Below are 19,606 nucleotides of genomic sequence, written 5' to 3' on the forward strand. Positions count from 1 at the left end.
ATCTGAAATTTCAGACACATTCTGTGGACTGATGAGACTTAAATTTAAAGGTCCCTTTCTACAAGATATAATATGAGTAGTGATGAAAAAAACACATCTATCTTAAATAGACACACATATGGTAGCAGTTTTTCCATCACTTTTTTCCATCGCTTACTTTAGATTAGGGTCGTAAAATCATGAATGATGTCTGCCACACATTTTTTCAGCACAATCTCTGCTTGCAGATCATTACCTGTGTGATTCTGGCCAAATTACCACATGTAAATTTGTCCTCTGGTTAATGAAAACTGTAGCATTTGAAACATTTAAAACTTATGTGTGTAAAGGTTACACAACTGAGGTTTAGTTAGTGTAATACTGTTTAAAAAAAGTTTCAAAATGTTGATTTTGTACATTATTTTCTTAACTCTACAGACCACAATGTAAACATCATTAATGACCCTTTGTGTTTAATTAAAAAGGAAGAATGATTAGTGATTGTCTCTAGTTAACCTGATTAACTGAGCTCTCCATAAACACACTTAAAAAGCCCTAGATTAATTAATAAAGAAAAACATATTACATATCACATATCTTATTTAGTGGTACATTATTACAGGATTTGTAGATTTAGTAGATTAGACTTTAAACAAAAATTTGCCATTAGTTTATAAAGGCTTTTTTTTGTCTAGTTTTCTTTGAATAAAAAAATATTTAAATATTAAGTAATACGTTAGAGTATTAAATGAAGAATTATTAATGTGAGATGATTGTGAACATGTTTTCCACACAGCTGTGCTTCTAATGTCTGCTTTCAACTCCTTATATTCTGCTTCAGTGCTCATATAATAAATAATTACTGTCATATAATTAATTAAACCAGGGTTATTATTTGAAAGATTAGTTCGAGTCACAGGTGCAGACTAATCTGTTTCTTCTGTAATTACATGACTGACTGACTGAATGAATGTATACTTACAGAGCTTTTCTGCAGTTGATCACAGCTGGTATCAGTCTTCCTCTTCCCTCATCTGATGTGTTGAATTTCATGAGATCAAGCTCATCCAGCGGCTCCTCTGACATCTGAAGCAAGTAGGCGATTGTTGAGCAGTGAGCAGCAGAGAGTTTCTTCTCTGAGTGTTTGTCTGATTTCACAAACTCCTGAATCTCTTTGAAGAGAGTCTGATCTTTTACTTCCAGCAGACAAAGGAACAGATTGATGGAGCGGTCATCTGATAGTTTCATGTTATAGTCATCTGTCTTGATCTTGTCTTTAATGTACAGTGTGATTGTCTTGATGCTATTTGAGCTGTTCTCTGTATGTGTCAGTAGATCATGTAAGAGTCTCTGACTGGACTCCAGTGAGATGCCCAGCAGGAACCGCAGAAACAGATCCAGACGTCCATTATCACTCTTTAAAGTTTTGTCAACTGCTGATTTTAGCAGCTCATACAGAGAGTTTTCCTCAGATCTGTGCTTGTACCTCTCAAGTTTATCATCCAGAAACAACTTCACTGGCTCCATGTTATTCATCAAATAGCAGTGAAACACACAGAAAGCAGCAAGAAACTCCTGAACGCTCAGATGGATGAAGCTGTAGACTTTCCTCTGATGAATCACAGATTCCTGCTTAAAGATCTCAGTGCAAATCCCAGAATACACTGAGGCATCAGTGAGGTCTATGCTGCTCTCAATCAGGTCCTCCTCATAGAACATCACATTGCCCTTCATCAGCTGTTTGAAAGCCACTTCAGCAAGTTTTACAATCACTTCTCTGTTTGACTGCAGGAGTTTCTCTGAATCTCTCTCTTCATACTTTTGATTCCTCATGTTGATCTGAATCAAAAGGAAGTGGATGTACATTTCAGTCAGAGTTTGAGGGATTTCAGCACTCAGATCTTCTTCCAGGAGCTTCTGAAGCACAGTGGATGAGATCCAGCAGAAGACAGGGATGTGGCACATGATGTGGAGGCTTCTTGCTCTTCTGATGTGTGAGATGATTCTGCTGGCTTGATGCTGGTCACTGAATCTCTTCCTGAAATATTCCTCCTTCTGAGGATCAGTGAATCCCTGAATTTCTGTCAGACGGTGGATGTATTCGGAGGGGATCTGATTGGCTGCTGCTGGTCTGGAGGTGATCCAGATGAGAGCAGAGGGAAGCAGCTCTCCTTTCATGAGGTTTGACATCAACACAGCCACTGATGAAGTCTCAGTCACATCACAAACTTTCTGAGCATCTGAAAACATCAGTGTGATTCTGCTTTCATCCAGACCATCAAAGATGAACACAACTTTACACTCCTCATAAATCTGTGAGTCCAGATTTTGAAGTTTAGGATGAAAGTCCAGCAGAAGCCTGTGAAGACTGTACTGATGATCTCGGATCAAGTTCAGCTCTCGAAATGGAAGCACAAACATGAAATCTACATCCTGATTGGCTTTTCCCTCGGCCCAGTCCAGAATGAACTTCTGCACAGAGACGGTTTTTCCGATTCCAGCGATGCCTTTAGTAAGAACAGTCTTGATTTGCTCTTTCTCCTCACTTCCTGGTTCAGCTGAGACTTTAAAGATTTCATTGCAGTAGATTGGAGTGTCCTGTGAGTGTTGGGTTCTGGCTGTTTTCTCCATCAATAAAACCTCATGTTCTTCATTTACTCCTCCTTTCTCTCCCTCTATGATGTAGAGCTGTGTGTAGATCCTGTTCAGGAGGCTTTCATTCTCCTGGAGTTTCAGTCCCTCAAATAATCTCTCATACTTGTTCCTCATGTGGGTTTGGTGCTGGTCTTTGACTCTCTGTAGTTGATCATGTGGTTGGTGAGAATCCTGCTGCAGGTCTTCAGTCTTATCTCTATCCACACAGCAGAAACAAGAACAACAACACCACAATCAGTGAATGAGTTTGAGCTATAAGATCTAGATAAGCTACGTGTGTCATTTTCTGAACCAGCTGAAAAAGAATAATCATATCTGGTTACTTGACAATAATCCTGTTCACTGAAAAAGCCTGAGAACATTGTTTGTTTAAACTGGTGTGAAATGCCTGTGTCAAACACACCAAGAATTGGCTTTAATAACCTCTATAGTTGACATAATTTGAATACATGCACCTGCAGGGTTATAAAAATACATGAAACAGACACACCTTCAGGTTAAACCTTTGTCTGAAAGAATGCCCAGGCATTCCTATAGTGTAGCATTAAGGTGCAGCATCTCTTTCCCGCGTTTTTGGGGAAAATGGTTACAGTCAAGTAACCCGAGATGTCATCCCTATCAAAAGCTACTCTCGATGGTGTGTTTTAGTAATGCTAATTGGAACAAGAATACCATCGTCATTGCACTGGTAGTGTTTGGATTCCCCAAGGTTGTGTAGTGTGTGCACACAAACACTGACATACATGACTCTAGGATGTTGACTCAAGGACATGCGAGCCTGTAGTAGCATGGACATCCAAACTGTAGAATCTGACAAATGTGTGCAGAGAGGACCAGCCTGTCGCATCACAGACTTGCTGCAAGACACCTCTTGCCAGAGCCATAGAGGATGCAACCCTCCTGGTTGAATTGTCCCCAAATTACTAGAAGCGAAGTGTGACCATGCACCTCGTAGGCTATGGCAATAGCATACCTCACCCAAAAGTGCAACTTTTTTATCTAGTGTCAAGCGCCCCCAGTTGTTACCCCCATAGCAAATGAAAAGCTGCTCCAACTTGCGTGACTGGCTAGTGCGATGGACGCAAATCTGAAGAGTTTCCTTGCACACGATGTGCTGTATCACGGCTCTTGCTCTCTGTGCTACTGCCAAGCCAGACCTATGGCGACCATGTTGGTAACGGAGAGACATCTGTGGGTGAACCTGGCAGATATCAGGAAGAAAGAGAAGGTATTTTTCCTCGATGCATTGGTTTTGAACTTTTAGGTACCTCCAACAAGACGAGAAGTTTAGGGAGGTGAAGGCATGCTCAGCTGCCTTCAAAACCTTAATTTGACAAATGCTTTACAGAACGCTTACCCCTCAAGATTAATACAAACATGCTGTATGTCAAGCATCTGCCTCCACCTCTTGGCTAAGAGCTGGGTGCTATGCTCCCTCAGCTAGAGCCTGTAGTAGCATGGACATCCAAACTGTAGAATCTGACAAATGTGTGCAGAGAGGACCAGCCTGTCGCATCACAGACTTGCTGCAAGACACCTCTTGCCAGAGCCATAGAGGATGCAACCCTCCTGGTTGAATTGTCCCCAAATTACTAGAAGCGAAGTGTGACCATGCACCTCGTAGGCTATGGCAATAGCATACCTCACCCAAAAGTGCAACTTTTTTATCTAGTGTCAAGCGCCCCCAGTTGTTACCCCCATAGCAAATGAAAAGCTGCTCCAACTTGCGTGACTGGCTAGTGCGATGGACGCAAATCTGAAGAGTTTCCTTGCACACGATGTGCTGTATCACGGCTCTTGCTCTCTGTGCTACTGCCAAGCCAGACCTATGGCGACCATGTTGGTAACGGAGAGACATCTGTGGGTGAACCTGGCAGATATCAGGAAGAAAGAGAAGGTATTTTTCCTCGATGCATTGGTTTTGAACTTTTAGGTACCTCCAACAAGACGAGAAGTTTAGGGAGGTGAAGGCATGCTCAGCTGCCTTCAAAACCTTAATTTGACAAATGCTTTACAGAACGCTTACCCCTCAAGATTAATACAAACATGCTGTATGTCAAGCATCTGCCTCCACCTCTTGGCTAAGAGCTGGGTGCTATGCTCCCTCAGCTAGATAACTTACTGCTAACCAGACCAGACTTGTGATCATAATGATGAGTTGGTGACTCCTCATATGAAATATTGTTCTATGGGATTCACCATTTCCATCTATGTGTGCCCTATGCATGCTATGGACTGCTCCCTCAGAGTGCCACGGTCACGTAGGGTCTCTAGGCCTGTCTAGTAAACAGTCTCTGTGAACCATTACCAACAGTATATTTTAAATACATGTTATGGTAAGTGCACACAATGGACGTTTCTGTGCACTTTTTAAAATCCACACTGTGGTAAGGATGCACATCAAGCATTTTGCATCCTTTCTAAAATGGTAGGGGTAATGTACTGCGGCTTTGTGTCCTTTCTTTGAGTTTGTCAGGCCCCGGTTCCACCTTGGGCACCACCCTACCTATGTATCCCCAGTGATACCTACTTGAACAGGGTGTTGCTACTAAGTATCTGTTGAGACAGGTCCTTCAATGAGCTCATGCAGAGAAAGCGGTAGCCCCTGGGTGAAAGGCTAAAACCTAGCTACTATCCTAGGCACTTTCTCATATCCCTTTAAAGGAATCTCTTCTTCTGATTCCAAGACTTTGAGCTTTGAGCCCTGGGCCCAGGAGGCCTGGCCCTATCAGGTAAGTTTCTGGGGTATGTAGCTCAGGTCTTTGGCCATAGGGGATAATGTCAGTCACTGACAGCCGTCAAATCGTCCCAGGGACAACTCCCTTAAGCTTTGGTAGAGTTAGTACTTAGTGCTTGCCTTTGTGTTTGGCATGGGTATACCATTCCCCATAGAGACCTCTAGAGGATGCAGTTCTAAGTTCCCTCTAAAGGGAATGACATACGTAACCATGGTTCCCTGAGAAGGGAATGGGACACTGCAACCTCCTTGCCATGCTTCGAACGCAAGCTTCAGACAAAGAAGCAGATGACCTATTCTCCCAGCACATCTTTATACTGTGGTCACCAGCCAACATAGAGAGAATCGCAACTCTCCATGCCTACTAATACACAAACTCTTACACATATACAGATATGCAGTCACCTCCCCAGCCCCATCCCTCGCCTTCACCGCTTTGTACCGCCAGTCTGTCAAGTGGGTCCATGACCAGCGCTTTCTAGCTGCAGGGTAGGATGGCTGCTGCCTGCACTGGATTACCTCGACCCCCCCAATTCCCGTCCCCAGTTGCAAAGTTGTGTGTTTATGGTGTATGTGCTTTTGTTGCTGAGGTGTTTTTTTTTCTCAAAAGGAGCATAGTATGGGTGTTGGTTTTTTTTCTCCTCACTTTCCTAATGTTATGCTGTATTTCCTCCTCAATTCCCTGTCTTCCTGTTCTGTCTACTCCATTGTATGTATGTTGTGTATGTATGGACAGGTTGAAGGCCAATTTCGCTGGTACTTGTAGAGTTAATTCTCAGCATTCTCAGAGACTCTTTCACCTAGATATCACACTATAGAGACTGCGTCTGTTTCCCGAACTAGAAAATACAAAAAACGTCCAAACCAAGTTAAGGCTAACAATTTAATTGAGGTTCAACAAATAAAAAACAAATGCAATATGGATAAACAAATGATAAAGCTTGGCTTATTGAATATCAGATCCATTTATACGAAAACACTTTCTGTAAATAATATGATAACTGATCATAATATAGATGTGCTCTGTTTGACAGAAACTTGGCTAAAACCTGATGATTACATTATTTTAAATGAGTCCACCCCCAAAGATTACTGTTATAAACATGAGCCACGTCTAAAAGGCAAAGGGGGAGGAGTTGCTTCAATTTATAACAACGTTTTCAGGATTTCTCAGTGGGCAGGCTTCAAGTATAACTCGTTTGAAGTAATGGTGCTTCATATAACATTATCCAGAGAAACCAATGTTAATGATAAATCCCCTGTTATGTTTGTACTGGCTACTGTATACAGGCCACCAGGGCACCATACAGACTTTATTATAGAGTTTGGTGATTTTACATCCGAGTTAGTTCTGGCTGCAGATAAAGTTTTAATAGTTGGTGATTTTAATATCCATGTCGATAATGAAAAAGATGCATTGGGATCAGCATTTATAGACATTCTGAACTCTATTGGTGTTAGACAACATGTTTCAGGACCTACTCATTGTCGAAATCATACTCTAGATTTAATACTGTCACATGGAATTGATGTTGATAGTGTTGAAATTATTCAGCCAAGTGATGATATCTCAGATCATTATTTAGTTCTGTGCAAACTTCATATAGCCAAAATTGTAAATTCTACTTCTTGTTACAAGTATCGAAGAACCATTACTTCTACCACAAAAGACTGCTTTTTAAGTTATCTTCCTGATGTATCCAAATTCCTTAGCATATCCAAAACCTCAGAACAACTTGATGATGTAACAGAAACTATGGACTCTCTCTTTTCTAGCACTTTAAATACAGTTGCTCCTTTACGCTTAAGGAAGGTTAAGGAAAACAGTTTGACACCATGGTATAATGAGCATACTCGCACCCTAAAGAAAGCAGCCTGAAAAATGGAGCGTAGCTGGAGGAAAACAAAACTAGAGGTATTTCGTATTGCTTGGCGGGAAAGTAGCATATCCTACAGGAAAGCATTAAAAACTGCTAGATCTGATTATTTTTCTTCTCTTTTAGAAGAAAACAAACATAACCCCAGGTATTTATTCAATACAGTGGCTAAATTAACGAAAAATAAACCCTCAACAAGTGTTGACATTTCCCAACACCACAACAGTAATGACTTTATGAACTATTTTACTTCTAAAATCGGTACTATTAGAGATAAAATTGCAACCATTCAGCTGTCAGCTACAGTATCACATCAGACAGTGCACTATAGACCCCCTGAGGAACAGTTCCACTCATTCTCTACTATAGGAGAGGAAGAATTGTATAAACTTGTTAAATCATCTTAACCAACAACATGTATGTTAGACCCTATACCATCTAAGCTCCTAAAAGAGGTGCTTCCAGAAGTCATATGCCGCGTTTCCACCGAAATTACCCGGAACATTTGTACCAGGAACTTTTTTTCCCAGGAACTTTTTTCCCCCCAGACCTGTTGCTTTCTGCGTTTCCACCGCGGTGTAAAGTACCGGGTAGATTAGGCAAATAGACTGGTGACGTAGGTCTGCGCGCGTTTCTCAATACAAAGTACCGCTGATAAAAAATTTTTTTTAAAAAGTACGCTGATTTTGGACGTGCATCCTCGGTAGTTGGTTCAGACTTTGTGCATTCGTCTCAGGAGTGTGATATCCGCGACGACGCAAGTCCGGTAAATCTATAAACAGCAGCGTACTTGATAACTTCAGTCAGCTCGTCATGGCTACTGCAATTTTCCTTACTGTATATTTACAATAAAACGAAATATGATATCAAATACCACTGCCTCCTTTCGTTTTCATTTAAGCATAATAACAGCTGCAGAAATGTACTTAGTTCAGGGAAATGTGTATATGCAGCCATTACAATAAAAACGAAATATTATATAAATTTGCCTTTTTTATTTTCATTTTAACATATAGATAAATTGAATACAGACCAAAGAAAACCTGTTAGATTTACCCCGCAGCTGAATTATATGTTATGTTTAACCACTAAAGACACATCAGAGCCAGCGGCACATATCAGAAGGTCTATCCCAGGTGAGGCTGCTTCTCAGCGGATACATGAGGACTGAGCTCCCGCTGATCGAGTGGAGCTCACCGTCTACGAGATCGGCGAAACACATTTTTTAAATAGGCATGATCTTTATAAATAAACCATAGATTTGAGTTTTAAACAACTACTTCTCGCCTGAAATACTTTTAAAATTACATTTCATGACACAATAACAGTAATATTTGAAAATTATCCGAATAAATGGTGGTTGAATTCAACCAATGCTGCGTGAACTCAGATTGCTTTGGCTACTGCAATTTTCCCCTCAGCATATTTACAATAAAACGAAATAGGATATAAAATACCACTGCCTCCTTTCATTTTCATTTAAACATAATAACAGCTGTAGAAATGTACTTAGTTCAGGGATTATTGTAACGTTATATACAGCCATTACAATGAAAGAAATATTATATAGACTTGCCTTTTTATTTTCATTTTAACATATAGATAAATTGAATACAGACCAAAGAAAACCTGTTAGATTTACCCCGCAGCTGAATTATATGTTATGTTTAACCACTAAAGACACATCAGAGCCAGCGGCACATATCAGAAAGTCTATCCCAGGAGAGGCTGCTCTCTGCGGATACATGAGGACTGAGCTTCCGCTGATCGAGTGGAGCTCACCGTCTACGAGATCGGCGAAACACATTTTTAAATAGGCGCTGTCTTTATAAATAAACAACAGATTTGAGTTTCAAACAACTACATTCTCGCCTGAAATACTTTTAAAATTACATTTCATGACACAATAACAGTAATATTTTGAAAATGTTGATCCGAATAAATGGTGGTTGAACTCAACCAATGCTGCGTGAACTCAACCAATCAGCATGTTTAGCGCCAAAGTCCCGCCCCCGAAAGTTCCTGAACTTTAAAAAAGTACCACCTCGCCAGCAGGGACTTTCTGGGGGGCATTTTTTTACCCGGAACTTTTATTTAGTTCCTGGTTCCTGCGGTGGAAACACACCAAGTACCGGACCAAGTCCCTAGTTCCTGGGTAAAGTTCCTGCGGTGGAAACGCGGCTATAAATCCTCTTCTGACTATTATTAATTCCTCATTGTCATTAGGATATGTCCCCAAAACCTTCAAACTGGCTGTTATTAAGCCTCTCATAAAAAAAACACAACTTGACCCCAAAGAACTTGTTAATTATAGACCAATCTCGAATCTCCCTTTTCTGTCCAAAATACTAGAAAAGGTGGTATCCTCACAATTATATTCCTTCTTAGAGAAAAATGGTATATGTGAGGATTTCCAGTCAGGATTTAGACCGTATCATAGTACTGAGACTGCTCTCCTAAGAGTTACAAATGATCTGCTCTTATCATCTGATCGTGGGTGTATCTCTCTATTAGTTTTATTGGACCTTAGTGCTGCATTTGACACAATTGACCACAGCATTCTTTTGCATAGAGTTGAACACTTTGTTGGCATCAGTGGAAGTGCATTAGCATGGTTTAAATCGTACTTATATGACCGCCATCAGTTCTTAGCAGTGAATGAAGATGTATCATATCGATCACAAGTGCAGTATGGAGTACCTCAAGGCTCAGTACTAGGGCCGCTACTCTTCACGCTTTATATGTTACCCTTGGGAGATATCATCAGGAAACATGGTGTTAGCTTTCACTGTTATGCTGATGATACTCAGCTCTATATTTCCTCGCAGCCCGGTGAAACACACCAATTTGAAAAACTAATGGAATGCATAGTCGATATAAAAAATTGGATGACGAGTAATTTCTTACTGCTAAATTCAGAAAAAACAGAGGTGTTAATTATAGGGCCTAAAAACTCTGCTTGTAATAACCTAGAACACTGTTTAAGACTTGATGGTTGCTCTGTCAATTCTTCGTCATCAGTTAGGAACCTAGGTGTGCTACTTGATCGCAATCTTTCCTTAGAAAGCCACGTTTCTAGCATTTGTAAAACTGCATTTTTCCATCTCAAAAATATATCTAAACTACGGCCTATGCTCTCAATTTCAAATGCAAAAATGTTAATCCATGCATTTATGACTTCAAGGTTAGACTATTGTAATGCTTTATTGGGTGGTTGTTCTGCATGCTTAGTAAACAAACTACAGCTAGTCTAAAATGCAGCAGCAAGAGTTCTTACTAGAACCAGGAAGTATGACCATATTAGCCCGGTCCTGTCCACACTGCACTGGCTCCCTATCAAACATCGTATAGATTTTAAAATATTGCTTATTACTTATAAAGCCCTGAATGGTTTAGCACCTCAGTATTTGAATGAGCTCCTTTTACATTATACTCCTCTACGTCCGCTACGTTCTCAAAACTCAGGCAATTTGATAATACCTAGAATATCAAAATCAACTGCGGGCGGCAGATCCTTTTCCTATTTGGAGCCTAAACTCTGGAATAACCTACCTAACATTTTTGGGAGGCAGACACACTCTTGCAGTTTAAATCTAGATTAAAGGCCCATCTCTTTAACCTGGCATACACATAACATACTGATATTCTTTTAATATCCAAATCCGTTAAAGGATTTTTAGGCTGCATTAATTAGGTAAACCGGAACCGGAAACACTTCACATAACACCCGATGTACTTGCTACATCATTATAAGAATGGCATCTACGCTAATATTTGTCTGTTTCTCTCTTGTTCCGAGGTCACCGTGGCCTCCAGATCAGAGGGTCACTGCAGTCACCCGGATCCAGTACGTATCCGGACCAGATGGTGGATCAGCACCTAGAAAGGACCTCTACTGCCCAGAAAGACAGCGGAGACCAGGACAACTAGAGCCCCAGATACAGATCCCCTGTAAAGACCTTGTCTCAGAGGACCACCAGGACAAGACCACAGGAAACAGATGATTCTTCTGCACAATCTGACTTTGCTGCAGCCTGGAATTGAACTACTGGTTTCGTCTGGTCAGAGGAGAACTGGCCCCCCAACTGAGCCTGGTTTCTCCCAAGGTTTTTTTCTCCATTCTGTCACCGATGGAGTTTCGGTTCCTTGCCGCTGTCGCCTCTGGCTTGCTTAGTTGGGGTCACTTCATCTACAGCGATATCATTGACTTGATTGCAAATAAATTCACAGACACTATTTAAACTGAACAGAGATGACATAACTGAATTCAATGATGAACTGCCTTTAACTATCATTTTGCATTATTGAGACACTTTTTTCCAAATGAATGTTGTTCAGTGCTTTGACGCAATGTATTTTGTTTAAAGCACTATCTAAATAAAGGTGATTGATTGATTGATTGACTTTTGACTAGTGACAATAAAGGGCTACTACTACCATATTGTTGTTGTTTTGAATATATGCTTCAGACACTGTTCATGTTGAGGCGTTCCCCATAACGACCCCTAGAGGATGCAACGTCTCGTTCCCTTTTCAGGGAACCACGGTTACATATGTACCCTGAAACATTAACTTCAAACTAAGGTTTTAAAATTTTCTGAAGTATTAGAAGTGCTCCATTTTCATGGCATGAAACATCTCGGTTACGTATGTAACCTTGGTTCCCTGAATAGGGAACGAGATGCTGCGGTGATGTCACCACGTATGGGAACACCTCCGGTGTGACGAATGTCTGAAGCCCTATACCATCCCGCCAATCCTATTGGCCAAATGGCGCATAGCACCACCCTACGCATGCGCACGCATGATATACCTGGGTGCAGCGCGCCATTTCGCTCAGATTTCATGACTGAAGATGAAGAATTATCAAGGTACGGAACGGCCAGAACCGCAGCATCTCGTTCTCTATTCAGGGAACCAAGGTTACATACGTAACCGAGATGTTCCCTATCATAGGTCACTTCGATGCTGCGGTGACGTCACCACGTATGGGAACGATATACCAAAACGCCTGACGTACCTGATAACTGAAATCCGAGGAAGCATCTGCTCAAGTGGAGAGAACCCGGGAGCCAGGGGCCATCTTCACATCCAGACTGTAGGACTTGATAAAAGTGCTCGGTGAGGACCATCCTGCCGCAGCACAGATATCATCCATAGAAGATCCACTGAGAAAAGCTTGAGAAGAAGCTACAGCTCGAGTGGAATGAGCCTTAATTCCTAAGGGCGAAGCGAGTCCGCGCGCCTCATAGGCCAAAGAAATTGCCTCCACCAGCCAATGGGACATGCGCTGCTTTGTAACCGCATGGCCCTTACTTTTATGTCCAAAGCAGACAAACAGCTGGTCAGATTCACGCCAAGGGGCTGTACGATCCACATAAGTCTTTAAAGCTCTCACAGGGCAAAGACTTAGATCTCCTAACCCAGCCTCAGCAGGTGAAAAAGCTTCCAGAACCACTTGCTGAAAGCGAAAGGGGTTAGATGCGACCTTAGGAACATAGTTAGGCCTGGGCCGCAGCAGCACCTTCACAGAGCCCGGTGCAAATTCCATGCATGAGGGTGAAACAGAAAGAGCCTGTAAATCCCCAGCTCTCTTGAGGGAGGATAAAGCCATGAGAAGAAGTGTCTTCAGTGTCAGGAACTCATGAAGGAACCCATGAAGGAACTCGCACAGGGCGGAAAGGCCTCAGCCGTCGCGCACCCTGTATGAAACGAGAAACTAATGGATGACGCCCCACAGAGGCACCGCCTATGTATTCGTGGTAAGCTGAAATGGCTGCCACGTAAACCTTTAAAGTGGCTGGTGTAACGCCATCCGAAAAACGCTCCTGGAGGAACTCCAGCACTGAAGCCACTGGGCAGTAAACTGGATCCACATTATGATTGCCACACCAGGCTGTAAACAGTCTCCACTTGAAAGCATATAAGCGTCTCGTAGAAGCTGCTCTAGAATTCAATATAGTCTCAGTGGTTTCAACAGAAAGACCGGGACATACTAATGCACTCCGCTCAATGGCCACGCCCACAGTTTCCACAGATCTGGCCTCGGGTGCCAAATCAGCCCCTGTGCTTGTGATAATAAATCCTGTCTGAGGGGAATCTCCCACGGAGAGCCAGCTAGCAGACTGATCAGATCCGCAAACCACGGCTGCGTGTGCCATCGCGGAGCCACCAGCAGCAGCTGTTCCACTCTGTCCCGCCGTATTCTGCATAATACCGCTGGGATCAAACGAATCGGAGGAAAAGCATACAGACTGGTCCTGGGCCAGCTGTGAGCTAACGCATCCACGCCCAGGGGCGATGGGGAGCGTAGGGAGAACCATAGCTGGCAATGCGTAGTCATGCTCGACGCGAATAAATCCACTTTCGCTTTGCCGAATATCCGCCATAAAAGATCCACCGTCTGGGGGTGTAATCGCCATTCTCCCTGTTCCAGAGCCTGTCTGGATAGCAAGTCCGCTCCGAAATTCAATCGTCCGGGGACATGAATGGCCCGGATCGACAGAAATTTGTCCCGAGACCACAGAAGAACATGCCTCGCCAGCCTGCACAGGGGGCGAGAGTGCAATCCTCCTTGATGGTTCAGATAAGACACAACCGCTGTGTTGTCTGATCTGAGCAGCACATGACGGCCGATCAGCAGATCCGTGAAATACTGGAGAGCCAGAAAAACTGCCAGTAATTCCAGTCTGTTTATGTGCCAGCCGCGCTGAGCCGCTGTCCATACTCCGTGGGATGGTCGCCCTCGACACACAGCTCCCCAACCAGTCAAAGACGCGTCCGTCGTGACAGTCTCTCGGAAAGCATACATTCCCAGTCGAACTCCTGACAGGAGAAATTCGGTTGACATCCAAAATTTTAGCGACATCACACACCGCCGTGTCACCGAAATCGTGCGATGCGGGAGAAAACGGGGTGAAATATTCCGCCTTTTTGTCCACCACTGAAAGGGGCGCATTTGAAGCAATCCCAGACGAATCACGGGGGATGCTGCTGCCATTAGACCCAAGAGCCTGAGGCACAATCTCACGGTCACCGTGCGACCCGCTTTGAAGTGCCGCACGCATGACGCAATCGACTGAGCGCGCGGGAGAGAAAGCTTCGCTGTCATCGCGCGAGAGTCCAGATCTATTCCCAGAAAAGTTATCCGTTGAGAGGGAGTTAAAACACTTTTCTTGAAATTTGTGCGTAAGCCCAGGCTGTTTAAATGATTCAGCACAAGATCTCGGTGAGAGTGTGCTTGAGTCCGCGATTGCGCTAGCACCAGCCAATCGTCCAAATAATTCAACACACGAACGCCCTGGAGCCGCAACGGGGCCAGAGCTGCGTCCATGCATTTTGAGAAAGTACGGGGCGCTAAAGCCAAGCCAAAGGGAAGAACGCGGTACTGATACGCTTTGCCCTCTAAAGCGAATCTGAGGAACTTCCTGTGTCTCTTGACGATCTGAATATGGAAATACGCATCCTTCAGATCGATCGTAATAAACCAATCGTTTGGTCGGATCTGAGACAGAATAGATTTCACCATCAACATCTTGAATTTGCTCGGTCTGAGTGCAAGATTCAGACGGCGTAAATCCAGAATGGGCCGTAATCCGCCGTCTTTTTTCGGTACCACGAAATAACGGCTGTAAAAACCTGTCTCCATCTGAGAGGGGTGTACTTCTTCTATAGCCCCTTTGCTCAGCAGAGCTGACATTTCCTGTCGCAGCACCGCCATTTCCGTAGACTTCACCGTAGTGGAAAGAATTCCGCGGACTAGCCCCAATTTACCCACCACACCCACTCACTGTAGGAGGGGGAAACACGCCTCTCCTGTCCGCTAGGAGGAAGAGGGCTAGTGTCGGTCGCGAAGTCCTCAGACCCCGAGGCCGCGGTGGATAAAACATCGTCGTCATAGCGTCCACAACCGAAGGAGATGGCGGCGCATGCCTCCGGTGTGGGAAGTAAATCCTCATTAGAGAAGACGACAGGCTCAGTATAAGTTTTATTCTGCAGCAGGGTAGGGGAGAGCGAGCGATGTGGAGAATATTCCAGCGCTGTGCTGTCCACGAAGTCCATGTCGCACGTGTCACCCCAGGCCCTTGCCTCGTGCGGTGCCTCGGCAGTCGCAGAGGTGACCTGACGGGGGTTAGACTCGAGGGCGACATTAGAGAATACTTCCACCCTAGAGCGCAGTACTCTGAGCCGCAGGCCATCACAATGGGGACAGGAAGAAAGGCCGCTAAGCGCCGCCTGTGCGTGATGTAGACCAAGACATACTACGCACCTGTCATGAGTGTCCCCCGCCGTGATGTACCTGGTACATGGCTCCTTGCATTTGCGAAAACTCATCGCGTCCGCGAAGAGGAGTTAACACTGCTCGAAGAGATCGCTGGAGAACGCGAGATGATAGGGCACAGATGATTCGCTATTCCTGAAGGAATGAAATCTGAGCGAAATGGCGCGCTGCACCCAGGTATATCATGCGTGCGCATGCGTAGGGTGGTGCTATGTGCCATTTGGCCAATAGGATTGGCGGAATGGTATAGGGCTTCAGACATTCGTCACACCGGAGGTGTTCCCATACGTGGTGACGTCACCGCAGCATCGAAGTGACCTATGATAGGGAACCACTTTAAAATTAAATTAAATTAAAAATGTAATTCCATATTACATGAAAGAGAAAAAACGTAATACGTAACGGATAGTCTTGTTATATATTGTTAAGAAGATCTCAACTAGCAGAAGTAATAAAAATCTATTTGTTTTAGTTATAGATTAAATATAATATAGAATATAAACTTAAAAAAATAAATAAAAATTACATATGCAATGTAAACATTATACACAGTGAGCTTTGTGCAACGTTTTGGATTATAACTTCACAAAACGTTTTAGTAAAAGATAGTAAATCACATATTGACATTTATAACAGTTGATCTCAATTCTAGCAGATGATCTCAATTCAAATTAAAATTAATTAAGGAAAGCATAGACCTTGAGATAATGTTCACAGAGTGTCATGACAGGCTATTTGTCTAAAGCTGTGACTTTCTGGATCCAATTGCGCTGCAATTATGATGCATTGCTAAAAACCTGATCTAACTAATCAAGTCCTTCAATCACCTTTCAGTCACCTTTATTTATATAGTGCTTTAAACAAAATACATTGCGTCAAAGCACTGAACAACATTCATTTGGAAAACAGTGTCTCAATAATGCAAAATGATAGTTAAAGGCAGTTCATCATTGAATTCAGTGATGTCATCTCTGTTCAGTTTAAATAGTGTCTGTTTTTATTTGCAATCAAGTCAATGATATCGCTGTAGATGAAGTGACCCCAACTAAGCAAGCCAGAGGCGACAGCGGCAAGGAACCGAAACTCCATCGGTGACAGAATGGAGAAAAAAAAACCTTGGGAGAAACCAGGCTCAGTTGGGGGGCCAGTTCTCCTCTGACCAGACGAAACCAGTAGTTCAATTCCAGGCTGCAGCAAAGTCAGATTGTGCATCAGATTGTGCAGAAGTCCTTCAGGCTTATTTGAAAAATACATGTTATGTGTGTTGGAGCAGCGTTGGAACAAAACTTTGGAGGGCTCTGGCCCTCCAAGAATTGAGTTTGACACCCTTGTTATAAATGTTTTTGGGATGTAAGAGAAAAATCGCTTGGAACAGAGATGTGGAGGGAGCGAGAGATATTTTCTGGCTAGTATTTAGTAAAGGTGAGTAGAGCTGAATTAGAGAAGAGCTGAGTAGAGTTAGTCTTCATGGGAAATTAATGTTTGGGGCGACAAGTGTGCCTCCTAAATTAACAATTGGAGATTTTCTGGATTAAAGTGGTTTAGCTGGAATATGAGTAGAAGAAATGGCTGGGGTGTGCGTACGCCTACCCGGGATGGGAGAAGCACATTTGATGGAGGTATCCTCTCCAGGAGGATGTCCACGGGCTTGATTTCCCTTGTTATAAGCTGAAAGTGGAACCAGATCAGGGGGGTCTTTGTGGAGCATTTTTCATTGGAGGTGAAGTGTTGGGTTTTGTCAAGATGGGACGCTGTTCAAGGGACAGGACAGGTACAAATGCAGGAAGAATTATCATTTCACCTGGGGTTAAAGTTCACTGATCCAGCGCAGAAGTTAGGAGAATGTGGCATGGATTGATCACTCCTCATAGACACACAGCTGGACTCTGGAGATGCTGTTCTCTTGTTCACAGTGTAACTAGACAAACACATCAGTAATTCATTTTTTTTTTCTATTTCTTACTGATGTTTATGATTCTTAAAATCCTGTCTCTTGTCTCCAGCACTGGTTATCATCTCACCTCGGGTTAAAGGTCACTGATCCATCACTGAAGTTAGGAGAATGTGGCATGGATTGATCACTCCTCATAGACACATAGCTGGACTCTGGAAATGCTGCTCTCTTGTTCTCAGTGTCACTAGACAAACACATCAATTAATTCACAATATTTAATTTTTTTTTTACTGATGTTTATGATTCTTATAATCCTGTCTCTTGTCACCTGCACTGGTTATCATCTCACCTGGGGTTAAAGATCACTGGTCTATCGCTGAAGTTAGGAGAATGTGGCATGGATTGATCACTTTCCATAGACACACAGCTGGGCTCTGGAGACGATGCTCTGTTGTTCTGATAGTGAACATTGTCCTCCTCTCTCTCCTCATAGAGACTCATTGTAGAGCCTGTAATCTTCTGTCTCCTTAAATATGTTCAGTTCTGCATTTGGACATACAATGACAACTCTCATCTTTAGAGAAAATGAAAAAGAAAACATTTGAGACACCTTTAAGTTCTGGGGCCATATTCACAAAACATCTTAAGGCAAGAAGTAGCTCCTAACATGCAGATTTAGGACAAACTCTAAGAATAAATGGTTGGGTCAGTATTTATTTAAGGGCTCCTAAAGTGTTCTCAAAGCATTTTAACATTAAATCAGCTCCTAATTCAAGAGGGCTCCTACTGTAAATTACCAAGACCAAATCATAAACTGTCCTGAAATAGCTGTTGCCGGCAATACATATCACAACATAAACATTTTAGAAAAATTTCACAATGACTTGCCTTTAATTTAATATTTTCATGCACAAGCTGGGCAAGAAGTAACAGCTGCTCTTGCATCCAGGTTTTTTTTTTTTTTTTTTTGCATTTGCACGTCTTACTATCAGCCATGATTATTCTAGTCTTTTATTTAAAAGGCTGTGTATATGCATATTTTTCACAAGATTCTGACATCTAAGAGCCTGACAATTGACCGAACATATACTTCAATTAGGTGACACTTAACCTAAATTTTAAAAACTTTTTTAAATATGGCAAAATTTTTATTTAAAAATCTTTGCTTAAAAATAGCAACATTTTTATTTATACAGCTGGGCTCGTCAACCATAACTCCTTCGAGGACAGCCAGAAACCTAGGAGTTGTGATGGATCATCAATTAAGCTTCACTGACCACATTGCTACAACGACCCGGTCCTGCAGGTTTGCCTTATACAACATTAGGAAGATTAGACCCTTCCTGTCAGAGCAAGCAACCCAACTTCTTGTCCAAGCTCTTGTTCTCTCCAGACTGGACTATTGTAATGCTCTCTTGGCGGGCCTTCCTGCATGTACTGTCAAGCCTCTGCAAATGATCCAGAATGCAGCAGTGAGGGTTGTCTTCAATGAGCCAAAAAAAGCTCACATTACTCCTCTCCTCATCAGGTTACACTGGCTACCAGTAGCTGCTTGCATCAAATTCAAGGTACTGATGCTTGCCTACAAGACGACCACTGGCACGGCACCAACTTACCTAAACTCACTGGTTAAATCTTATGTGCCCTCCAGAAGTTTGCGCTCTGCAAGTGAACGACGCTTTGTGGTGCCATCCCAAAGAAGTTCAAAATCACTCTCACGGACCTTTTCCTGGACTGTGCCCAGCTGATGGAATGACCTCCCAATCTCAATTCGTACAGCTGAGTCTTTACTCATTTTCAAGAGACATCTAAAGACTCATCTTCTTCGCCTGCACTTAACCAACTAACACTTTTCCTTTTCTTGTCTTTTCATTTATATATATAAAAAAAAAACCTGGCTATGCGTTCTATACTAGACTAACTGAGACTTGTCATGGCACTTGTATACTGTTGTTGTTCTCTTGTTGACCTGACTGCTTCTATTGTTCTCATTTGTAAGTCGCTTTGGATAAAAGCGTCTGCTTAATGATTAAATGTAAATGTAAATTTAAAAATCTTTATTTGAATATTGGAATTTGATACTCATTCTACAAGTTACAGATGTGGCCATCAAGAATGCATATTTTGTTCCCCACGGCATGCCTCAATTCTTGTCGTGGAATGCCACTGAATCCAATGAGCAC

At 42.7% G+C, this 19,606-nt stretch overlaps 1 protein-coding gene across 3 annotated transcripts in view; it reads right to left on the bottom strand.

The window, feature by feature from the left end:
- Positions 1-825: 825 nt before the first annotated feature.
- Positions 826-19,606, bottom strand: part of LOC128021567 (protein NLRC3-like) — a 40,944-nt gene continuing 22,163 nt past the window's right edge. Inside the window, exons 2-5 of one of the 3 annotated variants that reach the window (XM_052608884.1) lie at positions 17,773-17,997; positions 17,551-17,667; positions 17,331-17,447; positions 826-2,830 (exon numbers count right to left, since the gene is read on the bottom strand). In XM_052608884.1, the coding sequence (XP_052464844.1) occupies positions 958-2,830; positions 17,331-17,447; positions 17,551-17,667; positions 17,773-17,924 (2,259 nt within the window). In that variant the 5' untranslated portion in view covers positions 17,925-17,997 and the 3' untranslated portion in view covers positions 826-957. The remainder of the gene's footprint in view (positions 2,831-17,330; positions 17,448-17,550; positions 17,668-17,772; positions 17,998-19,606) is intronic. The other 2 variants (XM_052608882.1, XM_052608883.1) reach the window with 2 other exon arrangements.

This window comes from Carassius gibelio, chromosome A10 (assembly GCF_023724105.1).
Source record: "Carassius gibelio isolate Cgi1373 ecotype wild population from Czech Republic chromosome A10, carGib1.2-hapl.c, whole genome shotgun sequence".
NCBI lineage: Eukaryota > Metazoa > Chordata > Actinopteri > Cypriniformes > Cyprinidae > Carassius > Carassius gibelio.